Raw genomic sequence first — 15,875 nt, 5'->3', positions numbered from 1 at the left:
CAAGGATGGCTGATAACTTTTCAATTACGAAGATCATTAAAAAGAATCACAGAATCGTGAAACTCAAGGGATCATATAGGGAATTTCGAAAAACAAAACCCAACCTGTATGATGTACTTTTGTACATCACAGTTCGAAGGTAACAAGGCAAAGATATAATAAGAAGAAACATGTCACGAGAAACTGGAGGAAAAAGAGCTGTGTCTTCCTAGAAGTACAGTGATACAAAGTGCCGATGTGTTCGCCTCAGAAACACTGGAATCCGGATGCGAGGGAATATTGTTAAAGTGATAATCAGGAACAAAAAGAGATCAACCGGGAATGCTGACTCCAGCAATAAAATGCCTTGAAGATCATCCATGTTGGATAAATGCATATTGTGCACTGCCCCAAACAAAGAAACGGGAAACTGTAAGAATTGGAAATCAGCAGGCTTATGTAACAAGAGAGGTGACCCGAAGGAATTAGGCAGAAGAAGAATTGAACAAGAAAGGAACTTTGTGCAGCCCACGTAATGAAGAATCCAGCAATTGGCAAATGTAGATAGATGTAAATGCAAAATATTTTCTTGATCAAATTTCTATATCTTTGTAAATGAGAGTTGACTACTTGAAACAAAATGATAGCAAGATATTGAACTTCAGCATATGTAGAGGTAACAATTTGAAATGGTAGCATAAATCCTGTAGGGATTAATTCGAAGTGTACCGTTGTAAGTTTCTTACCTCATGCACGATGGTGTGTCATATTAATAAAAGGGTACTGTGTGGGTTCAAAGGGATATTGCAAATCCTAGAGCAATCACAAAGGTTTGAACTCTGAGGTTTTTGGTATCATAAGAATAGTCCATGCATTCAAAAGAGGGAAGCCAAGGAAGAACTAGAAGTCTTCCAAGAGCTCAGGCTCTTATACATCCAGTTGCTCATTGAACCAGCTTCCTGGAATGGAGGGTCTGGGGTTGAGACCAGGCCACAAGTCTAGAGTCTCTAGAGAGACAGTGTTGGGTCCCCATGGCCCATAATACATTTCCCATTTTCTCAGGCAGCCACAGGTCATGAATGTGAGGATACTGAGAGGTTGGAGCAACGTTCTTGGGAGGCATAAGGAAGAGCGAATGCTTCAAGATCGCCGCAGCCCAAACTACTCGCCTGCTTTGCCCCCTAATGCGTTTTTCTCTGCTGCTCCGTAGCTGTCCGACCTCTTCAGATCTCTTAGTCCACCCTGCCGTCTTCCTTTATGCCGTGGGTCCCACTGTTCTTTCAACTCATCCCCCTTTCCCTCAGTCCCGGAGTAGCTGCGGCCAGCAGAGGGTAGACTGAGAGCAGGAGAGAAGGACCTGCCTAGGAACCCATTCTAGAGGTACTGCATCCTGCCTGGGAGCAAGTTTTCCAGGGCAGCTTTGACAAGTCTTGGAGAAACAAACCTACTAAACCTGACAGACAGTAATACTATTTGCACAGTGCTTTTCTATGGGAAAGGTAGAGCCTTTTCACTACGTATTGAGTACATAGAGTGTGAGGGTTGACCTGGAACGGTTATCCTCCTGGATGACGTGTTTTTTCTGAAGAACCACATGTTAGTTGCAACTCCCACATTAGAATATGAAGTCCTACCGAGAGAGATACGGAGACTAGACAGATACAGATGCATTTGTATGTGAATACACAATTCCACAATACAGACGTCAAAACCCATGCCAGTTATTCCAGAGAGATGGATTGGGCAGAAGGCAGAAGGAGAATACTCTGATCGTTTTTTGGCCACGTGTATGTGTTATCTCAGTGTTTCTAGGAAGCGTTTGCTACTTTCGATTTTTTATTTTAAAAACTAGTAATAATCTATTAAGTATGAGAGATGTGCAGAGAGGATTAGTGATTGAGAGCCATTTTTGCTGGTGGCAATCATATGGTACTTTTAATGGGAATATTAGAAAGGCACCGGTAGTGACCTTGTTGCAGCACAAAGGAGAGGGTGTGGGGTGCCCCTGCATGTTGTCCCACCTCTTGTGACGTGTATCGTTTTGGAATTTCCAGTGGCTTGATCATGAACTACTGCAGGAATCCAGATCCTGTGGCAGCCCCTTATTGTTATACGAGGGATCCCAGTGTCAGGTGGGAGTACTGCAACCTGACACAATGCTCAGACGCAGAAGGGACTGCCGTCGCGCCTCCGACTGTTACCCCGGTTCGAAGCCTAGAGGCTCCTTCCGAGCAAGGTAAGGAGTCTGTGGCCAGACATCTACACGCTTCGATGCTGGGATGAAAAGCCGTGGAAATTCCCAGTGATGCAGCCGCCTTCAATGGTAAACGGATGCTCGAGTGTTGACTGAGTTCTACCATGTAGGAGGAAGCCTCCGTGCACTCTCTGGGGGAGCCAGCGGAGTGATTTCTGGTGCAACGTGGTTGGGCTTTGTCTTTAGGATGCGCACAAACCCTCCAGGGTGATCGACTTCAAAATCCACCTTGTTGTAAAACGGGCTATCTCGGTGTCCTAGCCAAAATTTTTATTGTAACATGCTGTCAGGTGTGTCACTCTTTCCAAGCCAGTAAGCTTTTCCGGGGATTTCTCCAAGTAGCCAGCATTCAGAGCAATCTTCAGCATTGCAGATTCTGAGAAATGTGGCTCTGGAGCCTGTCACCCTCGAGAAACCTAACAGGGCTGCATTGATTCCATGTGGCCCTGGGTCTATGGAGAGGTACATGAGCTCCCAGTGCTCTAAGGCTCTTCAGCCCTAGGCTTTGAAGGGAGTGATTTCTCAGTGTTCTTAAACCTCTTTCTGATGACACTTGTACCTGTGAGGGGTCTAGAGAGAAGGAGTAGTAGACTTCTACTTTACTGCAATTCAGGATGCAGGGCATGAGAGGATTCCCTCTCTCCTCCAAGGGAAGAAGCTTTTGGCGTGCACACATCCCTGAGAAGCAAAGTGTCTTTGTCTTCAGTCAGATATATAGGACCGTTTTCTGCCCCATGGCCCGGAAGCCAAAGGCCTTGGCTTTCATGATCAACGGTGTAGGGAAACATGCACAATTTCCATGTCTGTCCCAAACTCTGCCCCCGACAGCCAGTTACCACCTGCAGCCCGCATTGCCAAATGCAGTGCCGTTTGCATGAAGATTCAGTAGAGTTTCCTAGAAAGGTGCTACCTCGTGAGCTCACTTTCCAATGAGGAATCTGATCTGTTGTGTTTCTCTGCGGTGTCAGGTGAAATATTTCCAAGAACTTACTACAGTTCTAGAGTGGTAGGAATCTGTTGCTTTGGTGTTTGTTTGTTGGTTGGTTTTCTCACATCCATCTGCCTATGGATAAGGAAAAGAGAACGTTCGTAATTCTCATAGACTCCTTTCTGGTTGTGTCACAGATGGCTTCACATGTTTCTCTATGCTCAGAGATACTCAGCTTGATTTCTTGTGTTTTCATTTCAGCACCGACTGAGCAAAGGCCTGGGGTGCAGGAGTGCTACCACGGTAATGGACAGAGTTATCGAGGCACATACTCCACCACTGTCACAGGAAGAACCTGCCAAGCTTGGTCATCTATGACACCACACTCGCATAGTCGGACCCCAGAATACTACCCAAATGCGTATGTCTTTGTTCTTTACCATAAGAGAAGAAAGGGCCAACTGAAGTTTCTGTTACAAGAGATGTGTTTCAAGCTGAGTTCTCCGAACTCAACTTGTGACAGATGCAGATGGCGCAGCAAAATGTCTCAGGATGATTGCTGTGGAGCTAAGGGTCTGAGAGAAGGGAAATGTTAAGCTCCCTCTCCTTCCTCCTAGTTTTATTGAGCAGAAGGGAAATCCGGAGGTCAGGAGATCACCTTATGAAGAAAGTCAGAATGACAAACGACCAAACACTTAGATTACCCTTCCACAACACCAACTAAACGTCAATGAAGACTTTCCAGTTGGAATTCCGTTATTCTGACTTCCACTTCCTGAAGGGAAGGTTGCGTTTGCCTTTTCTCTCTGGGTTCAAGAGGAAAGAATAGGTGCTTATTTATGGACAGGTGAATTGATCTGTTTCTATATCTACGTATATTCCAATTGTGAGAAAAACGCTCGTTCCTAAGTACCAGTGGCCTGAAGGGATACAGGTTCCCAGCAAGAGAAGATCCAAGGAAGGAAGGCAGATGAGAGTCAGCACAGAGAGGGATGCTGAAAAGTAAAAGGGATGGGTAGATGGAGAGAAGCCCGGGTCTGACCACCCAATGGCCAATATTTTGGCCACAAGCGACTACCAGAGACATGGAAAAACGGTTTCTACATGTGGGACAACAGATGGTAGAGGACCTAGAGAATTGAGAGAGGGGCAATGATGAGCTCCACTCGGTAGATGCCTTGGCTTTCTTCCTGGATACCCTTCCTGTACTGAACAGCAAGGAGATGGAGCCCAAGCAGACTGTAGCCATCTTGCTGAATGGAGGAGAGGGATTGGAGTGTGGGATGACTGTGGTAGCTGAAATTTTCTAGGTCTGCTAGAAATCAGAACTGGTTTGTGGAGGAAAAGAACTCTACAAAGACGCATAGAAGTCTCCTCCAGTCGTTGGCCTGACATGACGCTGCCTGTGCACAGAAAACGGTTCCACAGGAAAGTGTGGCATAGAACGTTTACTGAGAAACAGCAAGTACAAGAGCACAGGAAGCTCAATAAAGAAGAGAGAGATCACATAGCACTCTGGGATACTGGAGTTCTTCCCAGCTAGACCAGAGAGTCCTCACGGAACACATTGCCAATTCAGTGGAGACCCCAGAACAGCCGTAATTTAAAAGTACAGTTAGTATATTACTAGAACAAAGTCAGCTGCAGACAACCCCTTGCACAGCTGAAAAGCAAGTGTCCAAGCATCAAATCGGTTTCCAATCAATGAACTCCCTGTGAGAGGAAATCTCAACTCTCTTTAGAAGTAAACAACAAAGTCAATTGCCTCAGCTATGCGGTATCCGCAGAGTGAGTCCTAAATTTAAAATTTGACTACATGTAGAAAAGCATTTCGTGTGACCCATGAGCAGGAAATAAATCGGGTAATACAAACCGGCTCAGAAATGAGAGAAATGATTAGAATTGCGTGAAAATTTGACATATCAGTATGATGACTGATTTCAAATATTTAAAAAAACAACATGCAAGAAAGCAGATATCATATCAAGAGAAATTAACAGTACAGAATAGCCAAATTAAATTAAAGAGCTGGTATAAAAAAAGGATGTCTTAATTGAAAAAATTACTGTATGGCCGCCAGATCAATTTAGACGCTTCAGAGGAAAACATTACCCGAAACACAATTCTACAGAACCTACAGAATGAGCTACACGCACACACACACACACACACAGACACACATTGAAAACACACCCATACTCACACACACACACGCAGAAACTCACAAGTTCTAACACACACACACGCGCACCCCTGAAGAAATAGTGAAATATAGAATTAAGCGAGCCTCACAGACATGTAGGAAAATATGAAAAGATTTCCTGCATGTGGGAAGCAAGTCCAAGTAAAGAGCAAGGGAGTTTGGAATAGAAACAAATACCAGAATCAAGGATGGCTGATAACTTTTCAATTACGAAGATCATTAAAAAGAATCACAGAATCGTGAAACTCAAGGGATCATATAGGGAATTTCGAAAAACAAAACCCAACCTGTATGATGTACTTTTGTACATCACAGTTCGAAGGTAACAAGGCAAAGATATAATAAGAAGAAACATGTCACGAGAAACTGGAGGAAAAAGAGCTGTGTCTTCCTAGAAGTACAGTGATACAAAGTGCCGATGTGTTCGCCTCAGAAACACTGGAATCCGGATGCGAGGGAATATTGTTAAAGTGATAATCAGGAACAAAAAGAGATCAACCGGGAATGCTGACTCCAGCAATAAAATGCCTTGAAGATCATCCATGTTGGATAAATGCATATTGTGCACTGCCCCAAACAAAGAAATGGGAAACTGTAAGAATTGGAAATCAGCAGGCTTATGTAACAAGAGAGGTGACCCGAAGGAATTAGGCAGAAGAAGAATTGAACAAGAAAGGAACTTTGTGCAGCCCACGTAATGAAGAATCCAGCAATTGGCAAATGTAGATAGATGTAAATGCAAAATATTTTCTTGATCAAATTTCTATATCTTTGTAAATGAGAGTTGACTACTTGAAACAAAATGATAGCAAGATATTGAACTTCAGCATATGTAGAGGTAACAATTTGAAATGGTAGCATAAATCCTGTAGGGATTAATTCGAAGTGTACCGTTGTAAGTTTCTTACCTCATGCACGATGGTGTGTCATATTAATAAAAGGGTACTGTGTGGGTTCAAAGGGATATTGCAAATCCTAGAGCAATCACAAAGGTTTGAACTCTGAGGTTTTTGGTATCATAAGAATAGTCCATGCATTCAAAAGAGGGAAGCCAAGGAAGAACTAGAAGTCTTCCAAGAGCTCAGGCTCTTATACATCCAGTTGCTCATTGAACCAGCTTCCTGGAATGGAGGGTCTGGGGTTGAGACCAGGCCACAAGTCTAGAGTCTCTAGAGAGACAGTGTTGGGTCCCCATGGCCCATAATACATTTCCCATTTTCTCAGGCAGCCACAGGTCATGAATGTGAGGATACTGAGAGGTTGGAGCAACGTTCTTGGGAGGCATAAGGAAGAGCGAATGCTTCAAGATCGCCGCAGCCCAAACTACTCGCCTGCTTTGCCCCCTAATGCGTTTTTCTCTGCTGCTCCGTAGCTGTCCGACCTCTTCAGATCTCTTAGTCCACCCTGCCGTCTTCCTTTATGCCGTGGGTCCCACTGTTCTTTCAACTCATCCCCCTTTCCCTCAGTCCCGGAGTAGCTGCGGCCAGCAGAGGGTAGACTGAGAGCAGGAGAGAAGGACCTGCCTAGGAACCCATTCTAGAGGTACTGCATCCTGCCTGGGAGCAAGTTTTCCAGGGCAGCTTTGACAAGTCTTGGAGAAACAAACCTACTAAACCTGACAGACAGTAATACTATTTGCACAGTGCTTTTCTATGGGAAAGGTAGAGCCTTTTCACTACGTATTGAGTACATAGAGTGTGAGGGTTGACCTGGAACGGTTATCCTCCTGGATGACGTGTTTTTTCTGAAGAACCACATGTTAGTTGCAACTCCCACATTAGAATATGAAGTCCTACCGAGAGAGATACGGAGACTAGACAGATACAGATGCATTTGTATGTGAATACACAATTCCACAATACAGACGTCAAAACCCATGCCAGTTATTCCAGAGAGATGGATTGGGCAGAAGGCAGAAGGAGAATACTCTGATCGTTTTTTGGCCACGTGTATGTGTTATCTCAGTGTTTCTAGGAAGCGTTTGCTACTTTCGATTTTTTATTTTAAAAACTAGTAATAATCTATTAAGTATGAGAGATGTGCAGAGAGGATTAGTGATTGAGAGCCATTTTTGCTGGTGGCAATCATATGGTACTTTTAATGGGAATATTAGAAAGGCACCGGTAGTGACCTTGTTGCAGCACAAAGGAGAGGGTGTGGGGTGCCCCTGCATGTTGTCCCACCTCTTGTGACGTGTATCGTTTTGGAATTTCCAGTGGCTTGATCATGAACTACTGCAGGAATCCAGATCCTGTGGCAGCCCCTTATTGTTATACGAGGGATCCCAGTGTCAGGTGGGAGTACTGCAACCTGACACAATGCTCAGACGCAGAAGGGACTGCCGTCGCGCCTCCGACTGTTACCCCGGTTCGAAGCCTAGAGGCTCCTTCCGAGCAAGGTAAGGAGTCTGTGGCCAGACATCTACACGCTTCGATGCTGGGATGAAAAGCCGTGGAAATTCCCAGTGATGCAGCCGCCTTCAATGGTAAACGGATGCTCGAGTGTTGACTGAGTTCTACCATGTAGGAGGAAGCCTCCGTGCACTCTCTGGGGGAGCCAGCGGAGTGATTTCTGGTGCAACGTGGTTGGGCTTTGTCTTTAGGATGCGCACAAACCCTCCAGGGTGATCGACTTCAAAATCCACCTTGTTGTAAAACGGGCTATCTCGGTGTCCTAGCCAAAATTTTTATTGTAACATGCTGTCAGGTGTGTCACTCTTTCCAAGCCAGTAAGCTTTTCCGGGGATTTCTCCAAGTAGCCAGCATTCAGAGCAATCTTCAGCATTGCAGATTCTGAGAAATGTGGCTCTGGAGCCTGTCACCCTCGAGAAACCTAACAGGGCTGCATTGATTCCATGTGGCCCTGGGTCTATGGAGAGGTACATGAGCTCCCAGTGCTCTAAGGCTCTTCAGCCCTAGGCTTTGAAGGGAGTGATTTCTCAGTGTTCTTAAACCTCTTTCTGATGACACTTGTACCTGTGAGGGGTCTAGAGAGAAGGAGTAGTAGACTTCTACTTTACTGCAATTCAGGATGCAGGGCATGAGAGGATTCCCTCTCTCCTCCAAGGGAAGAAGCTTTTGGCGTGCACACATCCCTGAGAAGCAAAGTGTCTTTGTCTTCAGTCAGATATATAGGACCGTTTTCTGCCCCATGGCCCGGAAGCCAAAGGCCTTGGCTTTCATGATCAACGGTGTAGGGAAACATGCACAATTTCCATGTCTGTCCCAAACTCTGCCCCCGACAGCCAGTTACCACCTGCAGCCCGCATTGCCAAATGCAGTGCCGTTTGCATGAAGATTCAGTAGAGTTTCCTAGAAAGGTGCTACCTCGTGAGCTCACTTTCCAATGAGGAATCTGATCTGTTGTGTTTCTCTGAGGTGTCAGGTGAAATATTTCCAAGAACTTACTACAGTTCTAGAGTGGTAGGAATCTGTTGCTTTGGTGTTTGTTTGTTGGTTGGTTTTCTCACATCCATCTGCCTATGGATAAGGAAAAGAGAACGTTCGTAATTCTCATAGACTCCTTTCTGGTTGTGTCACAGATGGCTTCACATGTTTCTCTATGCTCAGAGATACTCAGCTTGATTTCTTGTGTTTTCATTTCAGCACCGACTGAGCAAAGGCCTGGGGTGCAGGAGTGCTACCACGGTAATGGACAGAGTTATCGAGGCACATACTCCACCACTGTCACAGGAAGAACCTGCCAAGCTTGGTCATCTATGACACCACACTCGCATAGTCGGACCCCAGAATACTACCCAAATGCGTATGTCTTTGTTCTTTACCATAAGAGAAGAAAGGGCCAACTGAAGTTTCTGTTACAAGAGATGTGTTTCAAGCTGAGTTCTCCGAACTCAACTTGTGACAGATGCAGATGGCGCAGCAAAATGTCTCAGGATGATTGCTGTGGAGCTAAGGGTCTGAGAGAAGGGAAATGTTAAGCTCCCTCTCCTTCCTCCTAGTTTTATTGAGCAGAAGGGAAATCCGGAGGTCAGGAGATCACCTTATGAAGAAAGTCAGAATGACAAACGACCAAACACTTAGATTACCCTTCCACAACACCAACTAAACGTCAATGAAGACTTTCCAGTTGGAATTCCGTTATTCTGACTTCCACTTCCTGAAGGGAAGGTTGCGTTTGCCTTTTCTCTCTGGGTTCAAGAGGAAAGAATAGGTGCTTATTTATGGACAGGTGAATTGATCTGTTTCTATATCTACGTATATTCCAATTGTGAGAAAAACGCTCGTTCCTAAGTACCAGTGGCCTGAAGGGATACAGGTTCCCAGCAAGAGAAGATCCAAGGAAGGAAGGCAGATGAGAGTCAGCACAGAGAGGGATGCTGAAAAGTAAAAGGGATGGGTAGATGGAGAGAAGCCCGGGTCTGACCACCCAATGGCCAATATTTTGGCCACAAGCGACTACCAGAGACATGGAAAAACGGTTTCTACATGTGGGACAACAGATGGTAGAGGACCTAGAGAATTGAGAGAGGGGCAATGATGAGCTCCACTCGGTAGATGCCTTGGCTTTCTTCCTGGATACCCTTCCTGTACTGAATAGCAAGGAGATGGAGCCCAAGCAGACTGTAGCCATCTTGCTGAATGGAGGAGAGGGATTGGAGTGTGGGATGACTGTGGTAGCTGAAATTTTCTAGGTCTGCTAGAAATCAGAACTGGTTTGTGGAGGAAAAGAACTCTACAAAGACGCATAGAAGTCTCCTCCAGTCGTTGGCCTGACATGACGCTGCCTGTGCACAGAAAACGGTTCCACAGGAAAGTGTGGCATAGAACGTTTACTGAGAAACAGCAAGTACAAGAGCACAGGAAGCTCAATAAAGAAGAGAGAGATCACATAGCACTCTGGGATACTGGAGTTCTTCCCAGCTAGACCAGAGAGTCCTCACGGAACACATTGCCAATTCAGTGGAGACCCCAGAACAGCCGTAATTTAAAAGTACAGTTAGTATATTACTAGAACAAAGTCAGCTGCAGACAACCCCTTGCACAGCTGAAAAGCAAGTGTCCAAGCATCAAATCGGTTTCCAATCAATGAACTCCCTGTGAGAGGAAATCTCAACTCTCTTTAGAAGTAAACAACAAAGTCAATTGCCTCAGCTATGCGGTATCCGCAGAGTGAGTCCTAAATTTAAAATTTGACTACATGTAGAAAAGCATTTCGTGTGACCCATGAGCAGGAAATAAATCGGGTAATACAAACCGGCTCAGAAATGAGAGAAATGATTAGAATTGCGTGAAAATTTGACATATCAGTATGATGACTGATTTCAAATATTTAAAAAAACAACATGCAAGAAAGCAGATATCATATCAAGAGAAATTAACAGTACAGAATAGCCAAATTAAATTAAAGAGCTAGTATAAAAAAAGGATGTCTTAATTGAAAAAATTACTGTATGGCCGCCAGATCAATTTAGACGCTTCAGAGGAAAACATTACCCGAAACACAATTCTACAGAACCTACAGAATGAGCTACACGCACACACACACACACACACAGACACACATTGAAAACACACCCATACTCACACACACACACGCAGAAACTCACAAGTTCTAACACACACACACGCGCACCCCTGAAGAAATAGTGAAATATAGAATTAAGCGAGCCTCACAGACATGTAGGAAAATATGAAAAGATTTCCTGCATGTGGGAAGCAAGTCCAAGTAAAGAGCAAGGGAGTTTGGAATAGAAACAAATACCAGAATCAAGGATGGCTGATAACTTTTCAATTACGAAGATCATTAAAAAGAATCACAGAATCGTGAAACTCAAGGGATCATATAGGGAATTTCGAAAAACAAAACCCAACCTGTATGATGTACTTTTGTACATCACAGTTCGAAGGTAACAAGGCAAAGATATAATAAGAAGAAACATGTCACGAGAAACTGGAGGAAAAAGAGCTGTGTCTTCCTAGAAGTACAGTGATACAAAGTGCCGATGTGTTCGCCTCAGAAACACTGGAATCCGGATGCGAGGGAATATTGTTAAAGTGATAATCAGGAACAAAAAGAGATCAACCGGGAATGCTGACTCCAGCAATAAAATGCCTTGAAGATCATCCATGTTGGATAAATGCATATTGTGCACTGCCCCAAACAAAGAAACGGGAAACTGTAAGAATTGGAAATCAGCAGGTTTATGTAACAAGAGAGGTGACCCGAAGGAATTAGGCAGAAGAAGAATTGAACAAGAAAGGAACTTTGTGCAGCCCACGTAATGAAGAATCCAGCAATTGGCAAATGTAGATAGATGTAAATGCAAAATATTTTCTTGATCAAATTTCTATATCTTTGTAAATGAGAGTTGACTACTTGAAACAAAATGATAGCAAGATATTGAACTTCAGCATATGTAGAGGTAACAATTTGAAATGGTAGCATAAATCCTGTAGGGATTAATTCGAAGTGTACCGTTGTAAGTTTCTTACCTCATGCACGATGGTGTGTCATATTAATAAAAGGGTACTGTGTGGGTTCAAAGGGATATTGCAAATCCTAGAGCAATCACAAAGGTTTGAACTCTGAGGTTTTTGGTATCATAAGAATAGTCCATGCATTCAAAAGAGGGAAGCCAAGGAAGAACTAGAAGTCTTCCAAGAGCTCAGGCTCTTATACATCCAGTTGCTCATTGAACCAGCTTCCTGGAATGGAGGGTCTGGGGTTGAGACCAGGCCACAAGTCTAGAGTCTCTAGAGAGACAGTGTTGGGTCCCCATGGCCCATAATACATTTCCCATTTTCTCAGGCAGCCACAGGTCATGAATGTGAGGATACTGAGAGGTTGGAGCAACGTTCTTGGGAGGCATAAGGAAGAGCGAATGCTTCAAGATCGCCGCAGCCCAAACTACTCGCCTGCTTTGCCCCCTAATGCGTTTTTCTCTGCTGCTCCGTAGCTGTCCGACCTCTTCAGATCTCTTAGTCCACCCTGCCGTCTTCCTTTATGCCGTGGGTCCCACTGTTCTTTCAACTCATCCCCCTTTCCCTCAGTCCCGGAGTAGCTGCGGCCAGCAGAGGGTAGACTGAGAGCAGGAGAGAAGGACCTGCCTAGGAACCCATTCTAGAGGTACTGCATCCTGCCTGGGAGCAAGTTTTCCAGGGCAGCTTTGACAAGTCTTGGAGAAACAAACCTACTAAACCTGACAGACAGTAATACTATTTGCACAGTGCTTTTCTATGGGAAAGGTAGAGCCTTTTCACTACGTATTGAGTACATAGAGTGTGAGGGTTGACCTGGAACGGTTATCCTCCTGGATGACGTGTTTTTTCTGAAGAACCACATGTTAGTTGCAACTCCCACATTAGAATATGAAGTCCTACCGAGAGAGATACGGAGACTAGACAGATACAGATGCATTTGTATGTGAATACACAATTCCACAATACAGACGTCAAAACCCATGCCAGTTATTCCAGAGAGATGGATTGGGCAGAAGGCAGAAGGAGAATACTCTGATCGTTTTTTGGCCACGTGTATGTGTTATCTCAGTGTTTCTAGGAAGCGTTTGCTACTTTCGATTTTTTATTTTAAAAACTAGTAATAATCTATTAAGTATGAGAGATGTGCAGAGAGGATTAGTGATTGAGAGCCATTTTTGCTGGTGGCAATCATATGGTACTTTTAATGGGAATATTAGAAAGGCACCGGTAGTGACCTTGTTGCAGCACAAAGGAGAGGGTGTGGGGTGCCCCTGCATGTTGTCCCACCTCTTGTGACGTGTATCGTTTTGGAATTTCCAGTGGCTTGATCATGAACTACTGCAGGAATCCAGATCCTGTGGCAGCCCCTTATTGTTATACGAGGGATCCCAGTGTCAGGTGGGAGTACTGCAACCTGACACAATGCTCAGACGCAGAAGGGACTGCCGTCGCGCCTCCGACTGTTACCCCGGTTCGAAGCCTAGAGGCTCCTTCCGAGCAAGGTAAGGAGTCTGTGGCCAGACATCTACACGCTTCGATGCTGGGATGAAAAGCCGTGGAAATTCCCAGTGATGCAGCCGCCTTCAATGGTAAACGGATGCTCGAGTGTTGACTGAGTTCTACCATGTAGGAGGAAGCCTCCGTGCACTCTCTGGGGGAGCCAGCGGAGTGATTTCTGGTGCAACGTGGTTGGGCTTTGTCTTTAGGATGCGCACAAACCCTCCAGGGTGATCGACTTCAAAATCCACCTTGTTGTAAAACGGGCTATCTCGGTGTCCTAGCCAAAATTTTTATTGTAACATGCTGTCAGGTGTGTCACTCTTTCCAAGCCAGTAAGCTTTTCCGGGGATTTCTCCAAGTAGCCAGCATTCAGAGCAATCTTCAGCATTGCAGATTCTGAGAAATGTGGCTCTGGAGCCTGTCACCCTCGAGAAACCTAACAGGGCTGCATTGATTCCATGTGGCCCTGGGTCTATGGAGAGGTACATGAGCTCCCAGTGCTCTAAGGCTCTTCAGCCCTAGGCTTTGAAGGGAGTGATTTCTCAGTGTTCTTAAACCTCTTTCTGATGACACTTGTACCTGTGAGGGGTCTAGAGAGAAGGAGTAGTAGACTTCTACTTTACTGCAATTCAGGATGCAGGGCATGAGAGGATTCCCTCTCTCCTCCAAGGGAAGAAGCTTTTGGCGTGCACACATCCCTGAGAAGCAAAGTGTCTTTGTCTTCAGTCAGATATATAGGACCGTTTTCTGCCCCATGGCCCGGAAGCCAAAGGCCTTGGCTTTCATGATCAACGGTGTAGGGAAACATGCACAATTTCCATGTCTGTCCCAAACTCTGCCCCCGACAGCCAGTTACCACCTGCAGCCCGCATTGCCAAATGCAGTGCCGTTTGCATGAAGATTCAGTAGAGTTTCCTAGAAAGGTGCTACCTCGTGAGCTCACTTTCCAATGAGGAATCTGATCTGTTGTGTTTCTCTGAGGTGTCAGGTGAAATATTTCCAAGAACTTACTACAGTTCTAGAGTGGTAGGAATCTGTTGCTTTGGTGTTTGTTTGTTGGTTGGTTTTCTCACATCCATCTGCCTATGGATAAGGAAAAGAGAACGTTCGTAATTCTCATAGACTCCTTTCTGGTTGTGTCACAGATGGCTTCACATGTTTCTCTATGCTCAGAGATACTCAGCTTGATTTCTTGTGTTTTCATTTCAGCACCGACTGAGCAAAGGCCTGGGGTGCAGGAGTGCTACCACGGTAATGGACAGAGTTATCGAGGCACATACTCCACCACTGTCACAGGAAGAACCTGCCAAGCTTGGTCATCTATGACACCACACTCGCATAGTCGGACCCCAGAATACTACCCAAATGCGTATGTCTTTGTTCTTTACCATAAGAGAAGAAAGGGCCAACTGAAGTTTCTGTTACAAGAGATGTGTTTCAAGCTGAGTTCTCCGAACTCAACTTGTGACAGATGCAGATGGCGCAGCAAAATGTCTCAGGATGATTGCTGTGGAGCTAAGGGTCTGAGAGAAGGGAAATGTTAAGCTCCCTCTCCTTCCTCCTAGTTTTATTGAGCAGAAGGGAAATCCGGAGGTCAGGAGATCACCTTATGAAGAAAGTCAGAATGACAAACGACCAAACACTTAGATTACCCTTCCACAACACCAACTAAACGTCAATGAAGACTTTCCAGTTGGAATTCCGTTATTCTGACTTCCACTTCCTGAAGGGAAGGTTGCGTTTGCCTTTTCTCTCTGGGTTCAAGAGGAAAGAATAGGTGCTTATTTATGGACAGGTGAATTGATCTGTTTCTATATCTACGTATATTCCAATTGTGAGAAAAACGCTCGTTCCTAAGTACCAGTGGCCTGAAGGGATACAGGTTCCCAGCAAGAGAAGATCCAAGGAAGGAAGGCAGATGAGAGTCAGCACAGAGAGGGATGCTGAAAAGTAAAAGGGATGGGTAGATGGAGAGAAGCCCGGGTCTGACCACCCAATGGCCAATATTTTGGCCACAAGCGACTACCAGAGACATGGAAAAACGGTTTCTACATGTGGGACAACAGATGGTAGAGGACCTAGAGAATTGAGAGAGGGGCAATGATGAGCTCCACTCGGTAGATGCCTTGGCTTTCTTCCTGGATACCCTTCCTGTACTGAATAGCAAGGAGATGGAGCCCAAGCAGACTGTAGCCATCTTGCTGAATGGAGGAGAGGGATTGGAGTGTGGGATGACTGTGGTAGCTGAAATTTTCTAGGTCTGCTAGAAATCAGAACTGGTTTGTGGAGGAAAAGAACTCTACAAAGACGCATAGAAGTCTCCTCCAGTCGTTGGCCTGACATGACGCTGCCTGTGCACAGAAAACGGTTCCACAGGAAAGTGTGGCATAGAACGTTTACTGAGAAACAGCAAGTACAAGAGCACAGGAAGCTCAATAAAGAAGAGAGAGATCACATAGCACTCTGGGATACTGGAGTTCTTCCCAGCTAGACCAGAGAGTCCTCACGGAACACATTGCCAATTCAGTGGAGACCCCAGAACAGCCGTAATTTAAAAGTACAGTTAGT

General features: G+C 45.0%; 1 protein-coding gene across 1 annotated transcript in view; it reads left to right on the top strand.

The window, feature by feature from the left end:
• The window catches only part of LPA (lipoprotein(a)), a 277,581-nt gene that overhangs the window by 29,776 nt on the left and 231,930 nt on the right, over positions 1 to 15,875 (top strand). The window contains 6 exon segments of the mRNA XM_063707988.1: positions 2,034 to 2,215; positions 3,423 to 3,582; positions 7,581 to 7,762; positions 8,970 to 9,129; positions 13,128 to 13,309; positions 14,517 to 14,676. Of these exon segments, the coding sequence (XP_063564058.1) occupies positions 2,034 to 2,215; positions 3,423 to 3,582; positions 7,581 to 7,762; positions 8,970 to 9,129; positions 13,128 to 13,309; positions 14,517 to 14,676 (1,026 nt within the window).

This window comes from Gorilla gorilla, chromosome 5 (genome assembly GCF_029281585.2).
Source record: "Gorilla gorilla gorilla isolate KB3781 chromosome 5, NHGRI_mGorGor1-v2.1_pri, whole genome shotgun sequence".
Lineage (NCBI taxonomy): Eukaryota > Metazoa > Chordata > Mammalia > Primates > Hominidae > Gorilla > Gorilla gorilla.
Note: the sequence above shows the minus strand (reverse complement) of the source record. Positions and strands in the feature narration are given on the sequence as shown.